The 26,459-nt window shown below is 38.1% G+C and overlaps 1 protein-coding gene across 1 annotated transcript in view; it reads left to right on the top strand.

The window, feature by feature from the left end:
- The window catches only part of Atg2 (Autophagy-related 2), a 412,975-nt gene that overhangs the window by 234,876 nt on the left and 151,640 nt on the right, over positions 1 to 26,459 (top strand). Inside the window, exon 22 of the mRNA XM_067136531.2 lies at positions 1,976 to 2,181. Within this exon, the coding sequence (XP_066992632.2) occupies positions 1,976 to 2,181 (206 nt within the window). The remainder of the gene's footprint in view (positions 1 to 1,975; positions 2,182 to 26,459) is intronic.

The raw sequence follows: 26,459 nt of genomic DNA, 5'->3' as shown, positions 1-26,459 counted from the left end.
GCCACTCAGTGACACAGCATAATGTAGGGTAATTTTGCTGTTGTGTAACAGATGCTCATACAGCTGATGAGGATGTTGCTCTGCGTAATAGTGAAAATTCTGTTTATCGATTAAGGCGTTGAGTTTAAAGTGGGTTTCATCCCATACCCACAGGTCTATGATGAAATCGTTGTCATCATTCAATTTTGTTAACATGTATTCAGAAAGTTGTCAACATATTAGATGGTTGTTGGGTTTGAGTTGCTGGACGTTGTGTAACTTATGTGCATGGAATTTAGAAACCACTTTCAGTATTTGTAGGATACGCAGATGGTGCACCTGTAGAGACATTGTGTTATGTTGAGTTGAATGAACGCTGTGGTTTTCTTATGACAGAAGTTTGCACAGCCTCAGTATTGTTTAGCACATGAGTGGTGCGAGATATCCATACAGATTTCTTCTTCTTCAATGTTGAAATTACTTGTTATTGTGTATTTTGGTAAAGAGTTAGATATTGAATTTTATTTTATTTTACACACATTGTGGCACAAAGGCAAAAGTTATTCACATCTAAAGACCAGAAGTTTAGAATGGTAGAAAATCACTCAATATTTAGGCAAACACACACTACTGCATTATGTCAGCAAGTGAGTATTATGCTTAAATCAACTGGAAGTAGGTAGCAATTATTGAAAAATGTGTCCGGCTCCATGGCTAAATGGTTAGCGTGCTGGCCTTTGGTCACAGGAGTCGCAGGTTCAATCCCGGCAGGGTCGGGAATTTTTAACCATCATTGGTTAATTTCTGTGGCACGGAGGCTGGGTTTATGTGTCGTCTCCATCATCATTTCATCCTCATTACAACGCACAGGTCGCCTACGAGAGTCAGATCAAGAGACCTGCACCTGGCGAGCCAAACATGTCTTTGGACACTCCCAGCACTAAAAGACATACGCCATTTCATTTCATTGAAAAATGTATAATACTCATCCTTGTTTTAGAACCCATATTTGAGATATAGTGATATATAAAGTGTTTTACACTCAAGATGGTCTTCATGCTGAGTTCTCCATTTAGACCTGTCTTCTGCCATCCTCTTCATTTGCTGATAGCTTCCTGCTTTCCTGTCACTGGACTATCGGTTATCTTCTTTGTCCTCTCCTGTTCTCTCGTCCCTTTTGTGCGTCCACCAACAAACTGTCTCTTTACAGCCAGTGGCCAGTCCAGTTCCTCTTCCTCATTCTGTTGACATTTGTCAGTTTTTCTCCTTTTACTAACTCTTCCCAACATCACCTCATTCCTTACACTTTCTTCTCAGGTTATCCCACCTTTGTCCTCCACAAACATCTTTCAAACACTGAAGCCTTCTTTCGTCCTCCTTCCTGAGTGTTTGGGTCTCGTGTACATACAGTGCGGTGTTCCAGACAAAACACTTCAGCGGTCTCATCCTCAGACTCATGTTGAAGCATCCACAAAGGAGTCTCTTCTTTCTGTTGAAGGCTGCTTTGGCCATTGTGATTATGGTATTTATCTCCCTGCTGTACCTCATGTCCTCTGGTATGTCCTCTGAGATGAAGGCTCGATGACTTCCTGGCCTATCTTGATGTTTGCTCTATTCCCTCTTGTACTGACCATCATACTCTTGGTCTCGTACTTTGAGAGAAAAATATATAATCCTATTGTGTTGTTATTAGCAGGGTGTAGTCTGTGTCACATGGGAAGTGTTTTGGCCCCAGATACTTCTCATAATTGTCCAACCAAGTGGCTGCTAAGTTGCCGCATTATCCTACCCACTAAGTGCATTGCACTCCTTCAGAAATGTTTCGCTGCATTAAATATCACTTGTACCAGGCTAATATATTTTTACTTCATAAAAATGAATGCAATGGAAATAGCTTCCCATTTTACACAGACTATCATAGTAGATTCAGTTATTTAATCAATGGTTAATTTATTCTCCTGTTCTTCTATCCTGAGTGCTTGCATATGCTTTCCAGGTCTAGTTCCTACACCATTTGACACACCTTCTTTGAGGATGGTGGGTTCTGCACCTCCGTCACATCTTGATCCTACAATCTACAAGTCTGAGACTGGTGCTGTTATAAGCCAGGGTGGTGTCGTTGGCACAGGCAGTAATAATAGCTTGGACATGCTAGCTGTAGCTATCAAGATACAAATGGATGACACTATGCACAACCTTAAGGTTAGAATTTATATTTTTGAAATATATCTTTGGTCTGTATAGGGGGTAAGTCTAATTACATTTAGTGAATGTTAGCACTGTATTTTAAGTTCCCAAGAGAAGGGTAGTTATATTAAAGAGAGAGAGAGAGAGAGAGAGAGAGAGAGAGAGAGAGGGGGTGGAGGAGGGGGGGTTCTTCTCCCCTCCTAATGCCCAGACAAGATTATGAGTCCATTGGCATGGATGTTGGATAATTTGCTGTTTTCATGTTATTTGTGCACGTAATCTTTTTGTTCAAGAAGTCAGTTACTCCTTACCTCAGCAAAGATCATTGCGCTAGTCTTATGTGTTTTTGTGTCTTGTACAGTGGTGGCTGGTGATTATTCTATAGATAATGCCAGCAAATTCAAATCATGTAACAGTAGAAGTCCAATATAGCGAGAATTCACAACAGCGAAAAATTTACTCGCTATAGCGGATTGTCATTATATCCGATTTTTCGAAAAGTCGGCAAAACTCCCATACACATTAAAATTGGTATGAAACTACTGTAATCTATCAGCTTCATTGTCCGTATTGATAATTTAAGCACAAAAGTATTAAGGATGAGTTTTCCACCTAATCAATACTTTATTTGAATGGTACTACAAGAAGTCAAAGCCCTATAATTGTACCATATGTACCGCATTTACGCGAATAATCCCCGCATATTTTTTTTAAAAAATTCGAGGCACGAAATTGGGGTGCGGGTTTTATTTGCGTCAAGGTTGCCAACACGCTCCTGGCTCACCTAATTTTCGATGCTGAGTGTACAGTTATGCTTTGTGCAACCGTAGATGGAAGAAAACTGTCCCCATATGTCATATTTAAGCAGAAAACAATTCAGGCTTTTAATTCTAAACTGACTTTACATTTTTTTTAAATAGTACCGTATTTTAGGAGTAATTTAAATTCAAAATTTCTCTACGTCACGATAGAACACGTCTTCCAGAACGTGCAGGGGTAGCTTTCCGCACTTTCACTCACTTCGGTGTGTATAGTGTGTTTCACAGTTGAAAATAGAGTGAAATCGTAATTCTTTTGTATTCAGCGTTTTAAGGAAAGCCACAATATCACGTAGCAGGCAGTACGCGGAAAAGCAGAATCCGCAAAAACTGGTGAGGGTTGGCATTTCTGAATTACAAGATGGCTGTTAATTCGAAATCATATAATTGGAAGTCCGATTTCTGTATTACAAAGACTTCGAATTAACGAGGTTTTACTGTATCGCAAAACTAACATCAGATTTTGCCGGTGTGTCTATTTCAAGTGTTTACATTGCACGAAAAGAATTATTCACCATCGGTCGTGTTACTGTCCAGTAAAAAGAGACCACATGTAAGAAGTGTTTTAGGCCCATGTTCACCAACGTCGGTAACTTGTGCTGTTATCTTAGATTTTCAAAACTCGGATATGTCATTATTTCGGATAATGCTCACTTCCGTATTCACCACAGAATTTATTATCTCGTTTTACCAAAACTAAGTTTTCGTTTCAATCTCAGTTTGAACCGCATTTTTTCATACTGACGTACAGGAAACCACGGCCGACTGGATCCCTCGCTGAGCTAGCTAGAGCGACGCATAAAGTCGGCCGTGAGGAAACAAATGTCTACGTGCTGCCGCCACTATCGAATTGTAAACAAGTTTTTGATTCTATCCGGGGTTTTCAAATAATTCGATAAATTATGTCCGCTATTGAGCAGAAACGGAGAAAGAAGCCTAATGTGACTTTCCAAGAGAGTGAATTGTTATTGAACTTGGTGGCAGAAAGCATTAACGAAGGGAATAAGAAAAACCAATTATAGCATACACATTGTACGTCACTCAAAAAACAAGTCAGTATTCCTTCATTCTTCATTAAAAGTCACCCAGTCATGTACCGTACAAGATATTAGCTATAGTCGAGAATTCATTTTAGGCCTACGTATGTGTTGGGTATTCCAGGTTATGTTCGGAAGCTTTAGATAACCTAAAATGTGTCGGACATTTATTAATTGCATAATCTTGGTTATATTACTCGTCGCTGTGATTTTATCTTTCAATTAGATATTCCAGCCGCCTACGGGGGTAAGACGTGGAGTATGACCAACTTGTAAGTAATTTAGGAGAGGATTCTAGTGATGCAAGAGACAATGAATCTTCGAATCGAGCCTATTGCAAGTTCAGATTAATGAAATACCTGTCACGTAAGTAGACCTACTTGCTCATTTTCATGGAAAATATATTTCATAGCAGTGATATTTGCATAAAGACCGCGTGGACCTTGCGGAGTGATATGAAATATTTTTTAATGCCTAAGTTACTCTTCCGATGAAAGGAATTTTAGTTCATTTCATTTTTTTCAAAATGAGTCTTTCTAAAATGAGGGTGCGGGCATTATTCGACGGCGGGGATTATTCGGGTAAATATGGTATATTATTTATTTATTTACATATTTTACGCCCACATTGGAGCACTGAAATCAATACATTTGAGTTAATTTCTTCTTCTTCTTCTCCCAGAACTTTTTCATCCTCTCCGACCTGGAAGCCCTTTGTGTGTCCGATATAGTATATTGTTTCCGTTCAACTGCTTTTAGTTTGAGACTTATGCTTTTGTTCTTCAAAATCCTCTTCTCTTTTCTGTCTTTGATTTGTTGCCGAGTTATACCCAATTCTTCCAAATCGTCCTGAACTTCTTTGAACCAATTATTATTGATTTTATTCTTCAAAAAGTAATCGAATAGTTGTTTCAATATCCTGGTGTCTGCTAATCTTGATATGTGACAGAAAAAGGAAATTCTTCTTTTACGCATTGTAGATATTATTGATTCACATTCACGATAGACAATGTTGTTAGGCAACAATCTCCACTGTCCATCAACTTGGTGTTTTTTATTAATAATTGTTCTAAGAATTCTTCTCTCAGTTTTCTGTAATTTGTCTGTTGTAGATTTTACATTTAATTTGAATAAAGTTTCACTAGCATAGGTTGCCTCTGGTTTAACTATGGAATTATAGTGTTTCAGCTTAGCGTTTATCGAAAGAGATTTTTTTTTATAGGTTGGCCAGGTAAGTCTTTGTGCTTGTTTAAATTTAGTTGTTCTGTGTTCTATTGCTTCTTTTTCATTTGTGTTCCATGTTATTATTTCCCCAAGATATTTGAATTTCTGAACAATTTTAATCTCTTTATTACTGTTCAGCTGAATAACTGGTAAATCAACTTTAAAAGTTGGCATCATTTCTGTTTTTTTCAAATGAAATTTGTAATCCCATTTTTTTAGCTATAATTTCTAGTTGTTCAATTTGAAATTTAGCCTCTTCTATTGTATTTGCAAGTAATGCTAAATCGTCCGCAAAAGCAAGGCAGTTGAGTTTAATATTTCTACCGATCTTGATAGTTGGTTGGCATTTCTTGTTCCATTCACGCATAACCTTCTCCAATGCACAATTAAATAACAATGGTGAAAGTCCGTCTCCTTGTCGAAGTCCAGTTCTTATAGTGAATGATTCTGATAATTCACCTCTAAATTTAACTTTTGCCTTCGTATTTTTAAAAGTCATATTAATGAGGTTAACAAGTTTTTGATGTAAGCCAAATTCTTTAAGGCTTTTTAATAATGAGTCACGATGAATACTGTCGTATGCTTTTTTAAAATCTACAAACGTGATGACCAGACCCTTACTTCGAACTCTTTGGTGCTTCATTATCCATTTTAAACTAATGATTTGATCTGGACAGCTTCTACCTGGTCGAAATCCTCCCTGATATTCTCCAAGTTCTTGGTCGAGTTGTTCTTGGATTCTTGTGTATATAATCTTGGATAAAATCTTGTATGTAATATCAAGTAAGGATATCCCCCGATAATTATTTGGATCGGAGCGATCACCTTTCTTGTGCAGCGGGTGGATTATCGCTGTATTCCATTCCTCAGGAAGCTTCTCCGTGTTCCAAATATCAATGATGTATTTATGTAGGTTTTGAATAGTCTGATCATTAGCATTCTTCCATATTTCTGCTACTATTTGATTCTCTCCTGCTGCTTTGTAGTTTTTAAGTGCATTAATTGCCGTTTTCACTTCATTGTAAACTGGTGGTATAATCTTTTGTAATGGAGTTTTATTTTTTGGGTTAGGATCAAATTCTAAATGTTCCACAGGATCCTCACAATTAAGTAACTCTTTAAAGTATTCTGCAAGAATGTTAGCATTATCCTGATTATTGTGTGCCATTTTACCATTTTTATTTCTTAACATAAGTGTGGGAGGGGTAAATTTAGATTGATATTGCTTGAATGTTTTGTAATAGTCTCTTGTTTTATGCTGATTGAATGTTTCTTCTATAGTGCTAAGCATTTCCTTTTGATAATTCCTTTTAATTGTCCTAATTTCTTTAGCTGTTTGTCTTCTGGCATTAATTAGTTCTTCTCGAGATTTTTCCGTTTTCCTCTGTTGATCATTTATCCATGCCTTGTGTCTTGCTTGAATTGCTTTGTCACATTCCTCGTTCCACCACGCATGTTTCTTTCTCCTTTTGATTGGGGCAATTTCTTCAGCTATGGTTTTAAGTTTGTTGATCATTGTCTCTAATTTGTCATTTAAAGGTGTTTTGGATCTCTCTAAATATATTTTATTATTTATTAAGTAACTGGGATCATAATTTCTCCTTGCTTTGAGATGATTATGTTTGTGTTTCCTTTTTGGTGTTAACTTGATTTTTATTTTTGAGATATAATGATCCGAGTCAATGTCTACCCCACGGAGGACTCTGACATTATAAATTTCTTTATGATAATCTTTATCCATGGCAACATGATCAATCTGAAACTCTCCCAATTTTACGTTAGGGCATTTCCATGTCATAAGTTTATGTGGTCGCCTCATGAATCTGGTGGTTTCCAAAACGAGTCTATGATCTGCACAAAGTTCAATTAATCTTTGGCCATTTTTGTTCGTTAATTTATGAGCTGGCCATTTTCCTACAACTGTGCGATACTTCTTTTCTCTGCCTATTTTAGCATTGAAATCTCCAAGTAAGATTTTTATATGCTCATCAGGGATCTTCGCTAATATGTAATCAAGTTCCTCCCAAAAGTTTTCAACTCCTTCTCTATCTTTATTGTTTTTGTCATTTGTTGGTGCATGGACATTTATTAAAGTATAAGTTTTATTCCCTACTTTAATTGTTAGAAGTGCCATCCTCGAAGATTTTGAAGAAAATTCTTCAATTGAGTCTATTATGCTACTATGAACAAGAAAACCTACACCAAATTGAGGGACATTCTTCATTACTCTTTCTCCTGGAGGTCCTTTGTAGAGACGATAACCTCCTGATTCAATTGGGTCCTGGTCTGTGTTCCTAAGTTCTTGTAAAGCCATTATTAAAATCCTATGTTGGTCCATCACATCAGTTAAATGTTTCAACTTGCCCACCTTACTTAGTGAATTAATGTTTAATGTTGCAAAGTATGAAAATTTTCCTGATTTGTTGAACTTAAGTCTCTTCTTACATTGTTGGGTTAGTCCACTGTCTGTCAGCTGTCTGTCGATTGTCTGTTGGGCTTCCAGGCGCTCCGATTCGCCTAGGTCTTCTACTTGACACCCCACCGATTCCGAGTGGTGTCTTTGTGCAGATCCTTGTTGTTGTTTGTCCACACCGGTGGATTTATTCATTAGAAGACTCATCATCATTGATTGTCTGATCTTTCGATCGAAACATTTCTGACCAAGGTCAGGCTTTACAATTCCAGATGTGATCTGGAAAGGTGATTAATGAAGTATGAATTGGTGATGAATGAAGTGCTACAAGTTCATCCTAGTTGTTCAGGACTGGGAGTAGGCATTTCCTCCATACTCCACATATGTTATGGTTTTCCCGCCAATACTCAGGTAGCTGATTGCAGTGGTTTCCCACTGGGCGATGGGGTCGCCACATCCCTACGCCAAATATGGTATATATTATATGTATTATATTAGAATAAGGCATTCTTGTTTAATTAGTTTAACGTTTTTATTATGTACAATCGCTATTAGGCAGGTTCACTAACAGCTGATAACCTATTTACAGGTCGAAACCGGTACTGTTTTAATGTAAATAATTCTAAACATTTTGTAAAATAAAGTATTGTTTAGGTGGTAAACTCATCCTTCATACTTGTGTGATCGGTATGAAGCGGCAATCAGTTTGTTCAAAATTTGCGTTTTTGTGAATGATATCCACTTGTTATTTTTCAAAATCTGATTCTACGTGAAAGTTTGTTTAATTTTATCCAAGACAACCCTAAATGCAATACAACCCCCACTTTTCCTTCAAAAATTTTAAATCAGGCTTAAAAAGTACTTTGTAAAATCATATGAATGCCTTTCTTGTAAAGTACGCATTTAAGGACTATCTTTGTCTTCATGAACATTGGCTTTAGTTACACTGTTTTTCGGGGCTCACTTACTCTTTATTTCCATGGATTTAATAACCATTAACTTAAAATTGGCATCATAATATTGAAAAGAACCCGTTGAAAATTTGCCGGCTATATCTGTTCCAAGCATCTCTTACAATACGACGATCCATCAGGAAAATATTCTTGCTGTCTATAAAACTGTTACATTTACTCAGCATCAGGTAAAACTGGGTACTGTCACGCATGTCTCGCTTGCCGGGTTTGGCCTACTTCAGCGGCTAGTGATGTATAGGCCTAATCGTGGACGTTGAAGGTAATGAACGAGTTTACTGCGCCATGATATGTTCATTCCGTCCTTTCATTTTTCGTGCACGTACCTCACAATTTTATCTTCAACTTCTCTAAAGCATCCATGTTGCGAGCCACTGAATGCATTTTTTAGCTATCTTAGTTTTCAATCTAACGCTGAATATTGGCTTTAGTTAGGCCTATGCAGTATTTTCTTGCGCCTCACAATTATTCTACATTTCCGAGTGTTTAATAACTATTAACTGAAAATTGGCATCATAACATCGACGAGAACCCGTTTAAAATTTGCTGGCACTACATGTTCCACCTATCTTTACAATATGATGGTCCATCACGAAAATATTCCTGCTGTCTATAAAACTTAATTTTACTAAGTGTCAGGTACAGTAGGCGCATTATAACTCTGCCACTGAGCCGTGGCCTTTCTAAGAATTTCGAAGGCTCACATGTTTTGATGCCATTCTTGCAGATTTGAGAAACGTTTTTGTAGAGGCTAATAGAACGTCATTCTCTCTTCACTATTTCCCGAGATCCAGTGATGTTACACAGAGGCATTGTACAATCGGTTGCCACAGCTAACGATGTATATAATAAAGAGGTGGTCGTTTATTGTCAACGAGTTTTGCGTGACGCGCGGGGGTGAAAAGAAGCAGTATGGTTACCGCGGCAGTTGCCAGTGGTGTTCATTACTGTTAGGTCGCGAATGCAAGACGGCCCTTAATTTTTCACGTGAGATTCTTAGAAAAAAACGTCGTCTTGGATTCGGAGAAATACGGTATCACTCCAGAGGCTTCTGTGGCAAATATTTCAGTTTTCTTCTTCAAATGACGTCAGCTAACAGTATATGTATCATGAAAACATTTCAAATGCATGTAGGGAAATGATAACCTCATCGCTAAATATGTACATGGGAATAGCCTTTCCAAAATTTAACTAGACGCAAGAAAATATAAACTATCTTCTGAAATCAATGATGTACTTTGCCATATCTCGAGGTATATCACATTCTTACTTAATTTCAGTATATAACATTAAAATTAAGACATCGTTTACTTCAGCATTTATTTTTAACAAGTTAACAACTGCCATTGGCCATGTTATTTAAGCATTTATTACGAAAGCATGTTATCCTCTTTCCTTTTGAATTTTCTTTAGAGAGCAGCAGTCGTTGGTTATTACTAATCGACTCCACATCGCCTTCGAATGTCGACGATAGGGCTCCCAAATGCACATAGTGAAAAAACTATACCGTACCGAAATTGATCGATCACATTTTGTGGCAAACATTTCAGTTTTCTTACTCAAACAGCGTCACCTATCGTAACTTAACCGTACTATACATATGATTAAAACATACTTCAAGCGCCAGCAGAGAAATTATAACCTTCTCACTATAAATTTACATGATAATAGCCTTTCTGTAATTTAACCAGATGCGAGAAAATATAAACTGTCATCTGAAATCAGTGATATACTCTGCCATATCTTGAGGTGTATCACATTCTTATTTAATTTCAGTATGTGTTGGGTATTCAGCCCGAAGGCTGGTTGGATCCTCAACAGGTTCACCCTTAGCTGTCATAGATGGCCTAGGTGTCACTGAAGAGGCATACTAGGGAAATGAGGAGTGGGGTAGTTTCCTGTTGCTTTCCTCACTGAGCCAGAAGTTGCTATTGCACATCAGTCTGCCAAGCCCACTGAAATGCGTGCACCAACCGACCCTATGAGCGACATTTTCACACCATGTATAGCAGGGACTGGCTGCGTAAGGAATGGCATTACTAGCGTCACTCATACCTCAGCCACTTTCATATTGTCAAAGCCAAGAATAAGACTGAGACTGGTCAACGAAAGTAACAATTTTATTCTAGTCCATACCAGAAGACATAGCGCACTGTAAACACTAAATCTTGCCAGCAAAGGCATAATTTCAGTATATAACATTAAAATTAAGATATCGTTTACTTCAGCCTTTGTTTTTAATGAGTTAACAACTGTTATCAGCCATGTTATTTACGCAATTATTACGAAAACATGTTCTCTTTCATTTCAAATTTTCTTTATGGAACAGCAGTTGACAGGTATTACTAATCGTCTCTGCATCGCCTTCGAAAGTCAACGAGAGAGCTCACTAGTGAACATAGCAAAGAAACAATACCGAGGGTGATCGATCGCAGGCAACATAATTGGTCGGGTGCATAAATATGATAATGAAAAAAAATGGACTGTTCACATTTTGTTTTTCAAGAATAATTTTAATGTTTATTAAAGGAACTTTATACATGTTTCATCCTTTGTACTTCTGATCAATTGTGACAAGACCTTTTATTTAAATTGTGAATCTTCCTACTCTAAGTGTAGAACTCAGGACTTTTGAGATTCCATCTTGAGTTAATTTATTATGTTAAAGTGTCGTTCTAATGGGAATTGTCATATTTACACAGAAAATCTATATGTGGTTCGATCTTTGTATAACATTTCATTTATGACAAGACGTTTATTTATTTGAGAATCTTACGGTTCTAAGTTGAACTCAATACTTTCAAATCTCTAACTTGAGTGAAAAGAATTATGTTGTGTTAAGTTTCGTTCTAATTGTGACTTCAAGATTTTGAAATTGTGATTATTCGAAGTTTTCTCCACTTACTTTTAGGGTGCAGCCAGTATCCGGTAATCGGGAGATAGTGGGTTCGAGCCCCACTGTCGGCAGCCTTGAAGATGGTTTTCCGTGGTTTCCCATTTTCACACCAGGCAAATGCCGGGGCTGTACCTTAATTAAGGCCACGACCGCTTCCTTCCAATTCCTAGGCCTTTCCTATCCCATCGTCGCCATAAGACATATCTGTGTCGGTGCGACTAAAAGCAAAGAAAAAAAAAAAAGATACTTTTAGGGGCATCATAAGTCCCATATTAAGAGTGTTTATATGTGCACATATTGTTTAATATATTGCACATAAGAAAAATATAATGATGATATGTTTATTTACGATTGCCTGTTCTCATATTTAGCTGAAGATGACGCTCACCAGCGTAAATGTTATAGTTTATTTTAATATTAGTATTGAAAAGGTGGATTTTTAATTTTTCTTATCTATTATTCTCGGTTCATTACAGACTTAGAAATGAAATTCTTAAATTAAAAAAAAAAAATTGTTCTATGCAGTGTTGTCCAATCCTCCGTGGCTCAGGCAGCAGCGCACCAGCCTTTCACCGCTGGGTTCCATGGTTCAAATCCCGGTCACTCCATGTGAGATTTGTGATGGACGAAGTGGATGCGGGACAGGTTTTTCTGTGGGTACTCTGGTTTTCCTTGTCATATTTCATTCCAGCAACACTCTCCAATTCCAATATCATTTCATTTCATTTGTCATTCATTAATCATTGCCCCAGAGGAGTGCGACAGGCTTCGGCAGCTGGCACAATTCCTATCCTTGCCACTAGATGGGGACTTCATTCATTATCCCTGACCCGGTCGATTGACTAGAAACAGGCTGTGGATTTTCATTTTCAGTGTTGTGCATTTTTATATGGAGTCTTAAGCAATAGTAATGCACAATAAATTTTTTTCTTGCAAACCTGCAGTAACTCGCACCTTTTTTTACTTCCAACTCAGTAACTCGCACCCTTTTCCCTTCAAAGAATTACAGGTTTTGGTTAATGTTATGGATAATAATTAAAACAACTTGTGTATAATATCTTTGTCACAAAATTATGAAGTGTATTATTAAAAATGCACAATCTTAAGTCTTCTTCTTTTCTTCTTCATCCATTCCCTTTTCCAGATTCTCTCTGGGTAGGATAGTGTACCAAAGCCCTTCACCTTACTAGATCTTTCCACCACTCCTCTTCTAGTATACTTTATTGCTATCGACTCCTCTATTTGCAATACAGTCCACAACAGAGCTCCTCCATCTCATTCTAGGCCGTCCCCTAGGCCTCTTTCTGGTCTCTGTATCCATGAATGTTCTCTTTGGTATTCTCTCTCGTGGCATTCTCATCATGTGTCAAAAACCATTTCAGCTTTGCTATATCAATCTCTTCTTGAAATTTACACACTCCTACGCTTCTCCTTATTTTCTCATTTCGTATTCTATCTCCTCTTGTCTTTCCCTGAATGCTTCTCAAGAACCTCATTTCAGCTGTTTTTATCTTACTTTGGTTCCGCTTAATCAACGTCTAGGCTGCTGAAGCATAGATCAGTATAGGTTTATAATAGGACGAGTATAAAACCTTATCATTGACACATCTTTGTTCCATACAATGTCTCTCACACACTGGTAGAAACTTGCAGACTGCTGTATTCTTAAATCAGTTTCTCCATCCAAATTTCTATCTTGTGACATCATGCTGCCCAAATGTTTAAAATTTTTCACTACTTCAAGAGGTTCATTTCCTATTTTTCATCACTCCTCTGGATTTTCTGTTACCTCTCGTCATGATCAAAGTCTTGCTTTTCGCAGTACTAATCTTCATTCCAAAATTTCTTATCTCCTCATTCCATAAATCAACTTGTGTCTGTACTTCCTCTTCATTATCTCCCCAAACTACAATGTCATCAAGCAAAGCGCATAGACTTTACTTGCTCGCCCATCATCTTCTCCTTGAAGAGTAAGAGAGACAATACACTTCCCTGTCTTAAGCCCGTCTCAACTCTGAACCATTCAGTTTGACCCACTTTGGTTCTAATACAGCTTTTGCAATTTTGATACAATGCTATTACCATCTGTATTGTTTCATTCCCAATCTGTGCCTCTGTCAATGTTTTCCATACCAAATTCCTTGGGACACTGTTATATGCCTTTTCAATATCTAGAAACGTTACTACCATGTCCTTTCCATATTCCCACTACCTTTCCATCATCTGATGCGATGTAAATATTGGGTCAAATGTGGACCTGCCTTTTCTGAATCCATACTGGTGTTCTGCCAATTTTCCTTCTGCTCTGTGTCTTATTTGTTTATCCAAGATTCTTTCAATTATCTTAACTGTATGAGGTATCAGTGTCACTCCTCTGTAATTTTCACATTGCCTCCTGTCTCCTTTCTTGAAAATTGGTATAATGACCCCTTTTGTCCACTCTTTTGGAACATTATTTTCTCTCCATATCACTCTGAAGAGTCTATTCAATCATTGTAGACCAACTGCTCCTGCTGCTATTATCATTTCTATGGTGACCTTGTCAATTCCAGCTACCTTGCCTCGTTTCATTCTTTTATTGGCCCACTCAGTCTCTGCTATGGACATCTCGTTTTCCTTATCTTCCATCTGCACTAAATCTGGTTCTTCGATTTCTCCTTGTACCGAGGTATTTTGCACGTTGTAAAGCTGTTCAAAGTATTTTCCCCACCTCTGCAATATATCCTGCTTCTGTATCATCACTACCTCCTGTTCATTTTTAATGAAGTTAGTACCTTCACCTGGGTTTTTCTTCTTTTTATCCCACTAGAATAAGATCTTTTTGCTTCCGGTTGTATCTTCTTGCAGTGAATTCAGTGAATTTTTGCCAGCATTACTTTTTCCCTTCTTGAGTCACCTTCGAACACTCCTTCTTGCAGTGCCTGTATTCTGTTTTGCATTCTGTTCTGTTTTTCAGCCATCTTTTCCAAGCTTGTTTCTGCCTTTTAACTATTACTCTCTCATTCCACCAGGGTGTTTCTTGATCTCTCTTCCTTCCTGATACTCTTCCACAGGTCTTTTCGGCAGACTCCACCATGGCTGTTTTAAAGTATGCCCATTCTTCTTCAAACCTTCCGATGTCTTCCTTAGGTGTACTTGTTTTAATGTGTGCCTGGAACTCTTTTTGTATCTCCTTCTCCTGCAATTTCCACACCTGTAGCTTTCTCTGCCTAATCTCAGTCATCTTTTGTATCTTTCCCATCTTTAACTTAGCTGTCACAACTCTGTGATCTCCTTCGAAAGAGTCACGTCGGAGAGCTGTTACATCTACCAACATTTTCCTGTTACCTTTCTCAACCAAAATGTAATCTATCAGAGTTTTGATTTTGTTATCCCAACTATATCTTGTTATCTTCTGACTGTTTTTCTTTCGAAACCATGTGTTACCAATGATCAGCTCATTTCTTCTAGGAGAGGTGATACTCCCATGTGGCGCGTCCCAGGTGGCGGATAGGGGGGTCCTAACCAGCTTGCTGGTGGACTTGAGGGAAATAAAATACCTCTCGCGACTAAACACACAACCTGCTGTGGGTGGGGGACTCAGGCGAAAGATACACCCACGGTATCCCCTGCTTGTCGTAAGAGGCGACTGAAAGGGGCGACCAATGGGATGATTGTATTAGAACAGTGAAACTACTTGTGATTAGTACCACCACGCGGGGAACACCATGGGTCACTTTTACTTGCGCGTAGTACCACTATGTTAGGTACAAAATAGGTTTGTGATTAGTAGCAACAGAGTGCATTGCCAGCTTTACAGAACCTGTGATTAGTACCACTTTAGGAGCGACACCATGGGTGAGCGACACCATGGTTCTGCCTTGCCTATGATTAGTACCCACTATATGAGGAACACCACAGGATAGTGCGAGTCCCTGTGTTTAGTATAAATATGTGAAGAACACCATAGGTTTATATTGCCTGTAAATGATGCTGCAATGTGCGAATCACCATAGGTCTCTATTACATGTGCGAATTTCATTACGTGTGAGTAGTACCATAATGTGTGGAATACCGCGAGAGTACACTACTTTTGATTGGTACCGCAACATGACAAATACCAGGGTTCTACTTTCCTAGTAGCTGGGCTGAATGGCTCAGACAGTTGAAGCGCTGGCCTTCTGACCCCAACTTGGCAGGTTCGATCCTGGCTCATTGTGGTGGTATTTGAAGGTGCTTAAATACGTCAGTCTCGTGTTGGTAGATTTGCTGGCATGTAAAAGAACTCCTGCGGGACAAAATTCCGGTACCTTATTATTATTATTATTATTATTATTATTATTATTATTATTATTATTATTATTATTATTATTATTACTTTCCTAGCGATAAGTACCATTATGAGGGGCCGATGACTTAGATTTTGGACTCCTTTAGACTATAATCATAATCGATTCATGATTGATTATGCTATAGAAGCAGTCCCTTGGTCAGTAATACTGTTGTTTTATGTCAGTTTCTGTAATGTGAGGCATTGCGGGTCAGATCCACTGATTGTTTTAAATTCATATCCATCCATTCATTCTTCGTCCTCACGTTTTGAATTCTGGTCAGTGGAGGATTTTTTACTTTTAATTTGTCATTGCAATTTATCTCATTTCGTACCATTAGGGGCCGATAACCTAGATGTTAGGCCCCTTTAAACAACAGACATCACCATCATCATCATCATCATCATCATCATCATCATCATCATCATCATTATCATTTCTTCTACAAAAGTTTACCAAAATATCTCCAGCCTTGTTTCTCTTCCCATATCCAAAGGGACCTATAATCTCTTCATCTCCTTTTCTTTCCTGACCTACTTGGGCATTCATGTCTCCTATGATCACAACTTGTTTGTCCTGTATATGACCTTCCAGATATTCAAGGTATTCCTCTAGATTCGTATCTGTATTTTCTGTTTGTGGAGCATACATTTGAATTATATCTGTAACATGAGTTTCAAGTCTCAATCTGACCTTTATCAACCTGTCATTTATGTTTTCCACCAATTCTAGCTATTCCTTTAGGTCTTTTCTAATAATGAGACCTACACCATTTTTGGCTTCTCTTCCTCCACTATAGTATACCGTATTTCCCGGCATAATCGTCGCACTTTTTATACAAAAATTTTCGAAAAAATAGTAGGGTGCGACCATTGTACGAAGAATTTTTAATACCTGTATTTCTATTACTCAAAAAATGTATTTATAACTAAATTGTATGTGATACAAATTTAAGATGCATGTAATAGTCACGTTTATACATCAAAATAATTAAAATAGTCTAAAACAAAATTCATAATTATTCGCAACAATTCGGCAAACGTTTTTCCAACCTGAAAATAAAAATGAACATATTAAGTTAATTGTCATTAATTTGAGTATTAAAGTTAAAATATTGCACTTGCAAAAAATTATCACTTTGTTGTGAAATACGGCCTTACCGGTACACAATTTATTCCAAATCTTCTGTGTCGCTATCGCAGGTTTCGGTATCTGATGCGCCGTCCTCGCCGCTGTTAATACCAGTATCAGATTCTTCGTCTCTCTGCCACACTGCGTCATCTTCGGATCCGTCTAGTGCATTCGAAATCCCAGTCCTTTTGAAGCTCTTGGAGACTAGTTCAGGGGGAATAAGATCCCAACTCTTCATCACCCACGAGCATAACAAGTCCAAGGGTGGACGCCTGATATTTCCAGCGGGCGTTAATTGCTGATCGCCGCTCATCATCCACTTGTAAAATCAACGTAAGTGGTCTTTAAAGGGTTTATTAATACATATGTCTAGTGGCTGCAAAGCTGATGTTAGGTCACTAGGAATAACTATCTGCCGTGTCTTATTTTTACTGAGACGTGCTTTACTTTGTTCATGAGGTGACCTCGGAAACTATCTAAAACAAGCAGAGCTGGTTGTTTTAGTAGTGCACCGGGTCTTCTATCCCACACAGTTTTAACCCAGTCCAGCATGAGTTCTACGTCCATCCAACCCTTTGGTTGCACTCGTACATGAATTCCATGGGAAAACTGTATATTCTTAGGCATCGTTTTCCTCTTGAAAATGATGTAAGGCGGCAACTTTCTTCCGTCAGCTGTAATGGCCAGCATTGCCGTGCATCGCAACTTCTCACTACCGCTGGTTTTCATTAATACACTCCGTGATCCTTTTAGCGCAATAGTGCTGTTGCGAGGCATATCAAAAAAGATTGGAGTCTGATCAGCATTACCGATTTGAGAAAGCAAGTACGAAGTTTCCTTGCGCAAACGTATGACAAATCGGTGAAAATTTACAGTCTTGTCCGTGTAATCAGCAGGCAACTTTTGGCTTAGTGTTGTTCTCCTTCGCACTGACAGATTGTGTCGTCGCATGAACCCCTTAATCCACCCACGACTCGCCTTAAACTGAGTTACCGGTATGTTGTGTTTGCGCGCTATCTCCCATCCCTTAATTTGTAACATTTCATATGATACACTGCAGCCATTGCTACATATTTCATTGACGTATAAACACTTCTTTGTCAATTATAGGAAACTTCCCTGTTTTAGGACCTCTAAATGCGCGTCTAGAAGGGTTTGTGCTTGTTAGCTTGTTTTTTAATTTCCGCCAGTCACGCACCAACTTTTCACTCACTGAAAATTTTCTTTCTGCAGCTCTGTCCCCGTGCTGTTCAGCGAAGGTAATTACGCTTAGCTTGAAGCCCACAGAATAGTTTGTATATTTACCCATAATCGCTTATAAATGCTTCACACGTTAATGTTTTGCAATATAAATGACTTTCCGTAATTGTTCACTATTAAAACAAATTATTTCTACAAACACCCCAAACACAAATTAAAAACTTAAATTCTCACGCACACATGTCTACAGTAATCACGTCAGTCACAAACAAATAAATGCATCTGTGATCTGTCCATTCCAGAGCAGCCAATACTGTTAGGCGGCAAGGAAGCATGCGGCAATTTGTTATCAGTTGAGCTCGTTGGTTGCAACTTTACATAAAATCAGCTTCATGGTCCGTATCGCACTTCAATAGATTACAATATTACAATATTTGTAATCGCTTACTCCATGTTCAGGATGTTCACCTACCATACGTAAGGAAGTTACCTGAAGAACAAGATATGGCACTCCACAGACTTGACATAAAAAAAGAAAGTCTCCCCCCAAAGATTGACGGAAGGAAACTACGCGAAATTATGAGAAATCGATCCTTTCAGTCGTGGTGTGAGCTACCACATAAAGGAAAAGGAGTAGTGTTATATTCAGACTGCCCGAAAGCAAACTCCTGGATGACTCATAAATCACCTCTGTCCTCCTCTGAATATATGAATGCAGTGAAGATGACATGCAACCTCACCGCAGTCAGGTCGGTTCCTTGTAGGTCATTTAACACAACCCGTTGCCGCCAAAATGGCTGCAACGAGACAGAAACCCTTGGACATGTGCTGGGATTCTGCCGGAGCACTGAACTAATGCGCAACCACCGCTACCACCGTGTAAGATCGTCGATTGCTCAAGGCTTGAGACAGCGTGGATGGGAGGTGCACGAGGAGGTTCACTGCGTCTCTACTGATGACTCTAATCGGAGGGCGGACATCGTAGCCATCAACAGAGAGGACATGAAAGCGATGGTCTTAGATCCCACCATTCACTTTGAAAGGGACCTGGATCAGGCTCGGGATGTGGACCTAGAAAAGCAAGCTATTTATATTCCATGCTTGCCTTACCTTTCATCTAAGTATAAAATACCTATCGATCGGTGGATTTTCAGAGGCCTGCTATTCGGAGCAAGAGGCGCCCTCCCTAGTCAGACATCGAACTTCCTACAAAACTTGAAAGTTCAATTTTGCGAGTTAGAAAAAATAGTAATACAGATACTGAGGGACTCTCTGCAAATCATTCACTTCCATCTGTACCTGAGAACGTGATTGACATTTCTCCCCCACTAACCCCGGGAAAAAAGAAGATAACAGCTTCAACGATTAAAGCTTCATTTCTTGATATTTTTAAACTCCATTGAAATTGAAACTGTATTCCAGATCCAAATGGTCACCCTCATTGGAGGACGGACGATTTATTTCTTTAATAAATCTCTCTCTCTTTCCACCTAGTCGAAACAATGATTGCTTAAGGCAATTTAATGGTTAAAAGTGGTACATGTTTCGTATATTATCAACATCTTCAGCCACATAACACTGTTTAGATGAAAAATACGTAAATTGACAAAGTAATGCGTTAGAGGAAGTGTCCTTAAAATTAACATAAGATTGACAACATTAAAACAAACAAAAACAAGAACTCAAGAGAAAATATATAAATTATTTCTACAATTGAAAGCAGTTGTCAAGGCAACACTTGTAGAATATTCCATAGAGAATATGCCCTAATAAATATTATCTTAATAATTCATGAAAAAAGGTCAATTTATAAATTAAAAATTATACAATTTATAATTGTCGAAATGAAGAAATCCAGATATCACAATGTGGCTCTTATTATTAATGCAGATGAAAATATAACTAATTCCTAGTTGTCAATTCTTATTAAGCCTGTTTTCCTTTGGAACATTAACTCCTGTCATTCTTTCACAGTCTTGTGTCTGGTGTAATATTGATGATGCGTTCTTCCTTGCCCTTGCTCCTGAGGAGGTGGAGGAGCGGGGGATATATTCTCTATGGAATATTGTATAAGTGTTTCCTTGACGACTGCTTTCAATTGTAGAAATAATTTATATATTTTCTCTTGAGTTTTTTTTGTTTGTTCTAATGTTGTCAATCTTATGTTAATTTTAAGGACACTTCCTCTAAAGCATTACTTTGTCAATTTACGTATTTTTCATCTAAACAGTGTTATGTGGCTGAAGATGTTGATAATATACGAAACATGTAGCACTTTTAACCATTAAATTGCCTTAAGCAATCATTGTATCGACTAGGTGGAAAATAAATAAATACTTAATTGTGACACTAGTGCGCTTGCGTAAAGCTTGCAAACCAGAGCACGGACATCTTCATCCATCGCTCTAGCTAGCGCGGTGTAGATCTACTGTAGTTGACCGTGTTCCGAGATGTCAGTAACAAAATTTCATTTTTTCAATTTCTTTTAAACATTAGGTTAATATTTCATCCCATGCCCGGACACTTATGACGTAGTATAAGATAAGAGTCTAGCGATGACAACTGAGACATCGTAAATAATTTGGCTGACTGTGAGCTGAATAATTCCATGGAAATCTGCGTTATCATCTTGGATCTCACTTCGTGTGCAATAACGCAGGAGCCAGCCCCATGGTGTAGGGGTAGCGTGCCTGCCTCTTACACGGAGGCCCCGGGTTCAATTCACAGCCGGGTCAGGGAATTTTACCTGTATCTGAGGGCTGGTTCGAGGTCCACTCAACCTACGTGATTGCAATTGAAGAGCTATCTGACGGTGAGATGGCGGCCCCGGTCTAGAGAGCCAAGAATAACGGCCGTGAGGATTTGTCGTGCTGACCACTTGACACCTCGTAATCTGCAGGCCTTCGGGCTGAGCAGCGGTCGCTTGCTAGGCCAAGGTCCTTTGCGACTGTTGCGCCGGGGGGGGGTTGTAATAACGCAGAATTCTATCAGACCTCTTGTCTACTAGAAGACAAGTGTGTGTTGGTACCGGTATTTCCTGGCGACGTTGCCGATAAGCGATAACTTACAGCCTTACATATTTCAAATGAGAACTCATAATATGTAGGTGGTGAATAAATTGTACACTGTCTCACGACCACGTTGTCAAACTGCCGATAGCCTACCGGTAAGCCATGCATCGTACATATACCGGTATTATTTATTTATACGTTGTGCAACATCTCGCAAATGTGACTGTGTTGCCAAATTGCCCATAAACCATACACGTATTTAAATTGCGCATTCATGTGCAACTTACATTGCAGTTCCATGTACCTTTTAACCAGCTTGGTGAACAAAATTTGGACGTGCGACGATTATGCAATTAAATGTTTATAACGTCCGATTTTTGTATTGAAAATAAAGGATGCGACGATTTTACCTGGAAGTACTGTGTGCCCCCAAGTAGAAAAAGGGTAAGCAGATAATTCCCAGTGGCTCAATTTCTTCTCAGGGTATCCATCTCTCAAGTAAAATCTGAAGATTTTACATTAGGTCTCACTTAACATGAGTTCGAAGAGAATGCCGGTTCACCGAGGATGTAATACGAAATAATTAATTCACCTGACTAAAGTACCAACGATGTAAGTCCTTGATAAATTCAAATCGGGCATCAACTCAGTCAATTCTTTCTTGGCTTACCAACTAGCTTATCAACTACGTAAAAGGGAAAGAATTCATCACACACAAATTCTAGAAAACATAATAATAATATTTATTTGAATAAAAGATTGCCCTAGGAAAAAGTAATGTGATTTAGGGTAGTATACGCGTTGTTACTATGTACAGGTAATAATTCAGAGTCACCGGTGGCTCGTAGAAAAGAAAAATAAATGCAATGTTAAGCTATTTACACCAATTCCGAAATGAAGTCAAAAATGAATATTACAATTTACAATTGATCACTGGGCATCCACAGTCTTCATTGAAAACAAGTCATTAAGTTGACGCAGATATCGTTATGATGTTTAGATTGCTCATTATCATCAAAATCAGGCTAATTAGATCTGAATAAAATGTATAGTTTAGCAGAATAAAACGTAAAATAAACAAATAGATCTGAGTTTGAATATGAATATAAATATAAATCTGCTCATAAATTTGAACATAAGATTGAACATAAATCTGAACTCATTTAATTTGGTCTTTCTTCTATGATGCACTTCGGTAACGACTTACGGGCTAAGGCATATTTCCCTAATGCCTGTTAAATCTGGCTCCTAGCCTATCATTTCCCTATCCATTATTCTCTTAAAGAATGTAAATTCAAATAAACTCTGTGTCAGAATAAATAAGTTATCTATCTAGCTTTCCACATAATTTTTGATTCACATACACATCTATTTCAGGCTCTATGTGCTCTCCCTTTGTCATATTCCATAACATTTCTCATCTTCGCAAGTTACTCAATTCATTTGGGCAGTCAGAATGTAAATACAACACATTTATGCTCGGAAATATTTTACCGCATTTATAAATATCATATTTGCATTTGGCCATGAACACCGTTATAAAATACATCATAATATTCTCGTACTTGAAATACAGCATCTACTATTGTCATATAATCCCATCAAAATCTCAATTCTACTTCAATGTATATCACTCATATCTTAGTTTAGGTCATTCCCGCAGTGTGCTCAGTTTCATGTACATGTATCATTTCACACAAATCCTTACCTCTTATAAATGTGACATGGCATTTCCTTAGATGCAGGCAATCCTTGCCCTCTCCGTAACACATAAATAAACATCCGCATTTCATTATACATTGACTTATTTCGCCGAGTTACCAATACTGTAACATGATTTCAACATTCAGCTAACAACTTCATTATCATAACCTCCACTACAACATGTCGCGATTACTCTTATATTACCATGCCAGATATGTCACAATTGCCTTTCTTATAAACATATCTCAATAACGTTATATATCATAACCCCAAACTGAGTTCCATACTCTTATGTTGCGGAGCAAAGAGTACGTGATTCTACGCATTCATCTCAGACACGCGGACCAAACATGACGTAAACATTTAGTATAACCAATACGAGATTTATCAAAATTCCACAATGTGTCAAATCGTTGCTATCAGCTGTTATAAAAGACACTTCCTTCAAATTCTCGTAATTCATTAGTTATTCTGACCAAAAAAATGTGGTGGCGTATATGTAATGTACTAGAATCTTATTCTACACTGCTCGATCGTATTATTATAGACTTAAATATCTCACACTTCACTTTATTATTCACTTGCACTCTTAATTAAAGGGTTTTTATCACCAACTTATCAGCACATGCCACAAGTAAATGTATACGCAAATAAAAAACTATGTAATTAAAAATGTAAAGACTTAGCTCGCTTATCGTAACATCTGGTCCTGTTGTTCCGCCTCCACTCGGATGTCGTTAGCTCTGTGGTCAGGATGTGGGTTGGTCATCTGGTTGGCCGTTGCCTTCCTCATTGTGGGTTGGTCATCTGGTTAGCCATTGCCTTCCTCATCATGGGTTGGTCACCTGGTTAGCCATTGCCTTCCTCATCATGGGTTGGTCACCTGGTTAGCCATTGCCTTCCTCATCATGGGTTGGTCATCTGGTTGGCCGTTGTCTTCCTCATCATGGGTTGATCATCTGGTTGGCCGTTGCCTTCCTCATTGTGGGTTGGTCATCTGGTTAGCCATTGCATTCCCCATCATGGGTTGGTCACCTGGTTAGCCGTTGCCTTCCTCATCATGGGTTGGTCATCTGGTTGGCCGTTGCCTTCCTCATTATGGGTTGGCCATCTGGTTAGGATGTACCGCTCCCCAGTTTGGTCCATCATGCATGCTTAGCAGGCACACATCATATTACTTCTGCTGACAACAAAAATATACATTTCGGAGCAGAAAATTGTCATGATATGATCCATCTGACAATAATAATTCTCCAGTTGTTATTCCTTTTTCTTGCTCTCTGAGATATAACTTTGATCTCGTCGGGATTAAGTTCTCCGTATATATATATCTATATTGGCTCTTTCTGGGAAAATCTCGAAAATTTATTCTTCTTCTTTCTTGAATTAGACCAAGGTAGTCTTCTTGCCGTATGAAAGTATTTCTCTTGGGTTTCAATTGGTCCGTCCTTACAGAATGCGACGCGATTGCTCTCGGGATCCTTCTAGGCGCATATCACCGTATCTTGCTTATTTTTTTAATATATATTTTAATTAACTCTGGTTCGTCGACTGGTGAATTATATTATTTGTTTTACAACGACGATCCCTTTTCTTCAAGAATCTCCTCTAAATTCTTGTATCTTTTATCAATATATAGCTTGTTTACCGGATACGTCTTCACTCTTGCGATGCAGATTTTTAAGTGAAGTTTTTTTAACAATCCCTTCGCTTCTATTTTTTTTGTAAAACAATTCACTTGACTCTCTACTGTCTCGTAGTGCCTTCAATATTTGTCCGTTCCCAGACATGCATGGCCTTCTATAATATCGCACTACATATATATTCCTTGTATCTCATAGATCGGATGGGCCATACCATCATTCGGTGCCATTTTGAAAGCTGTCTACGAGATGTAAACGGGCACAACGGTAAGGTGTATCCTTTGTTTAGTTTCCTCTCACCTTTTCCTTTCCATTTGATCTCACTGAATCCCAGCAATCTATATCTTTGTCATTTTATTATTATTATTAATTATATGTAATTTTATTATTATTAATTATATACAGTCATATCAGCACACACTTTATTAAAACATAACCGGTTTTCGGACACTAAGGTCCATCGTCAGTGTTAAAATTTAAATTTGATTTCACATAAGTGTGTCGTCAAAATGAGTTTAAAATGTAGCCCTGTTGACATCAACTGTAAAAACCAGTGTAAAAGTATGAAAATAATACATATAAACTTACAATGTTGTTGTAAAAGGTGTGGACATACCATAGGAAGGGCTGGCTTTTCCTTGTGCTCAGCCTGTTGGTCGAGTACTGACAAACGTTCAGCTTTAAGTACGAAACCGTGCTGCAAGCACATGATGTTACGTCACCTTAAGTTTTCGTTGGAAGCACCTGATGTTACGTCAACTTAAGATTGTAAACAAAATGTTGCTTGCGACTGTTCCATTTAAAATTTTATCTGGATTCCTTGTCTGCACCAAAAATATCTTAATGTTTTCACGTGTATTTAATTCAAATCCATAATTACCCTTAAAAATTAACTTCATGTCCTTTTCGATCCCTAAAAAGCTGTTGTTGTAAATGTGTTCCGCAAAAGCTGAATATCTGTTGTACTTTATTGCCTTGAACTGTTCTTGATATCTTTGATTTAAAGTTCGCCCAGTTCTTCCTATATAAAACATGGCTTTGATATTTTATAATGATTATAATATCTTTGTCAACCGTAAAATCTGCAATTTCTTTCCACTTTCCCTGTTAGTGTCACTACATTGATGGTCACTATCTTGATGTATTTGGTTTCGATGATAAGTATGATACTTAAGATGTTAGGGATGAATGAATATTAATCTGAATCCCAGAAGTATTCCGTCATGTCGTCATCATTGTCCTCCGCTGTTGTCGAAGAAGACACCACTGCAGCAGAGACATTTTTTTCTTCTGTTGCCCATGCTTGAATGTTTTGTAAAATTCATGGTGAATTCCCCAAAAATATTGTAGAAGAGACTGTAAATCATAATACTTCACAGTGGTGATTTTTGGAGGCACTTCATACAAATGGGTTGTTGGGTGCCCAAATTTATGTCATAAATTTCAAACTTCAGATCTTCATTGAGCGAGCACTTGTAGGAAAGAGTGATTGGGTGATCCATTTTCAAACAGATCCATTGAAATTTGCTGATCACCCCACCAACATTGTTTTAAGGACTCGCATGTTTTCAGTTGAATGGAAATCTTCAGAAATCATACTGACTACTTCAAACTTGCAGTGAGCCTTTATAACTGCATGAACCCGATCCTAAGGTATACTCTAGCTGGTTTAGTGTAAGCAATTTGGAGGCAATGAGGTACAAGTGTACTTGTCTCCCTTTACTGCCAGACAAAATAACAGTTTGGTGAAGTGGTTCTGATACAACATGCTGGATTGTAGCAATCAGTAATAGCAGTTGCACTGTTTCGCCACCAAATAGATTGGTTTCTTCCCTTACACTTGTTGCATACTAACGCCATCTCTTAAATTTTGTCATTTTTACCCCTTTGTTTTTAACCCCCTCAAATTGCTTTTTCAACAAGTAATCAGTAAAAT

Source organism: Anabrus simplex, chromosome 1 (assembly GCF_040414725.1).
Source record: "Anabrus simplex isolate iqAnaSimp1 chromosome 1, ASM4041472v1, whole genome shotgun sequence".
NCBI classification, from domain to species: Eukaryota; Metazoa; Arthropoda; class Insecta; order Orthoptera; family Tettigoniidae; genus Anabrus; species Anabrus simplex.
This window is presented reverse-complemented; position numbering and strand designations above follow the sequence as displayed.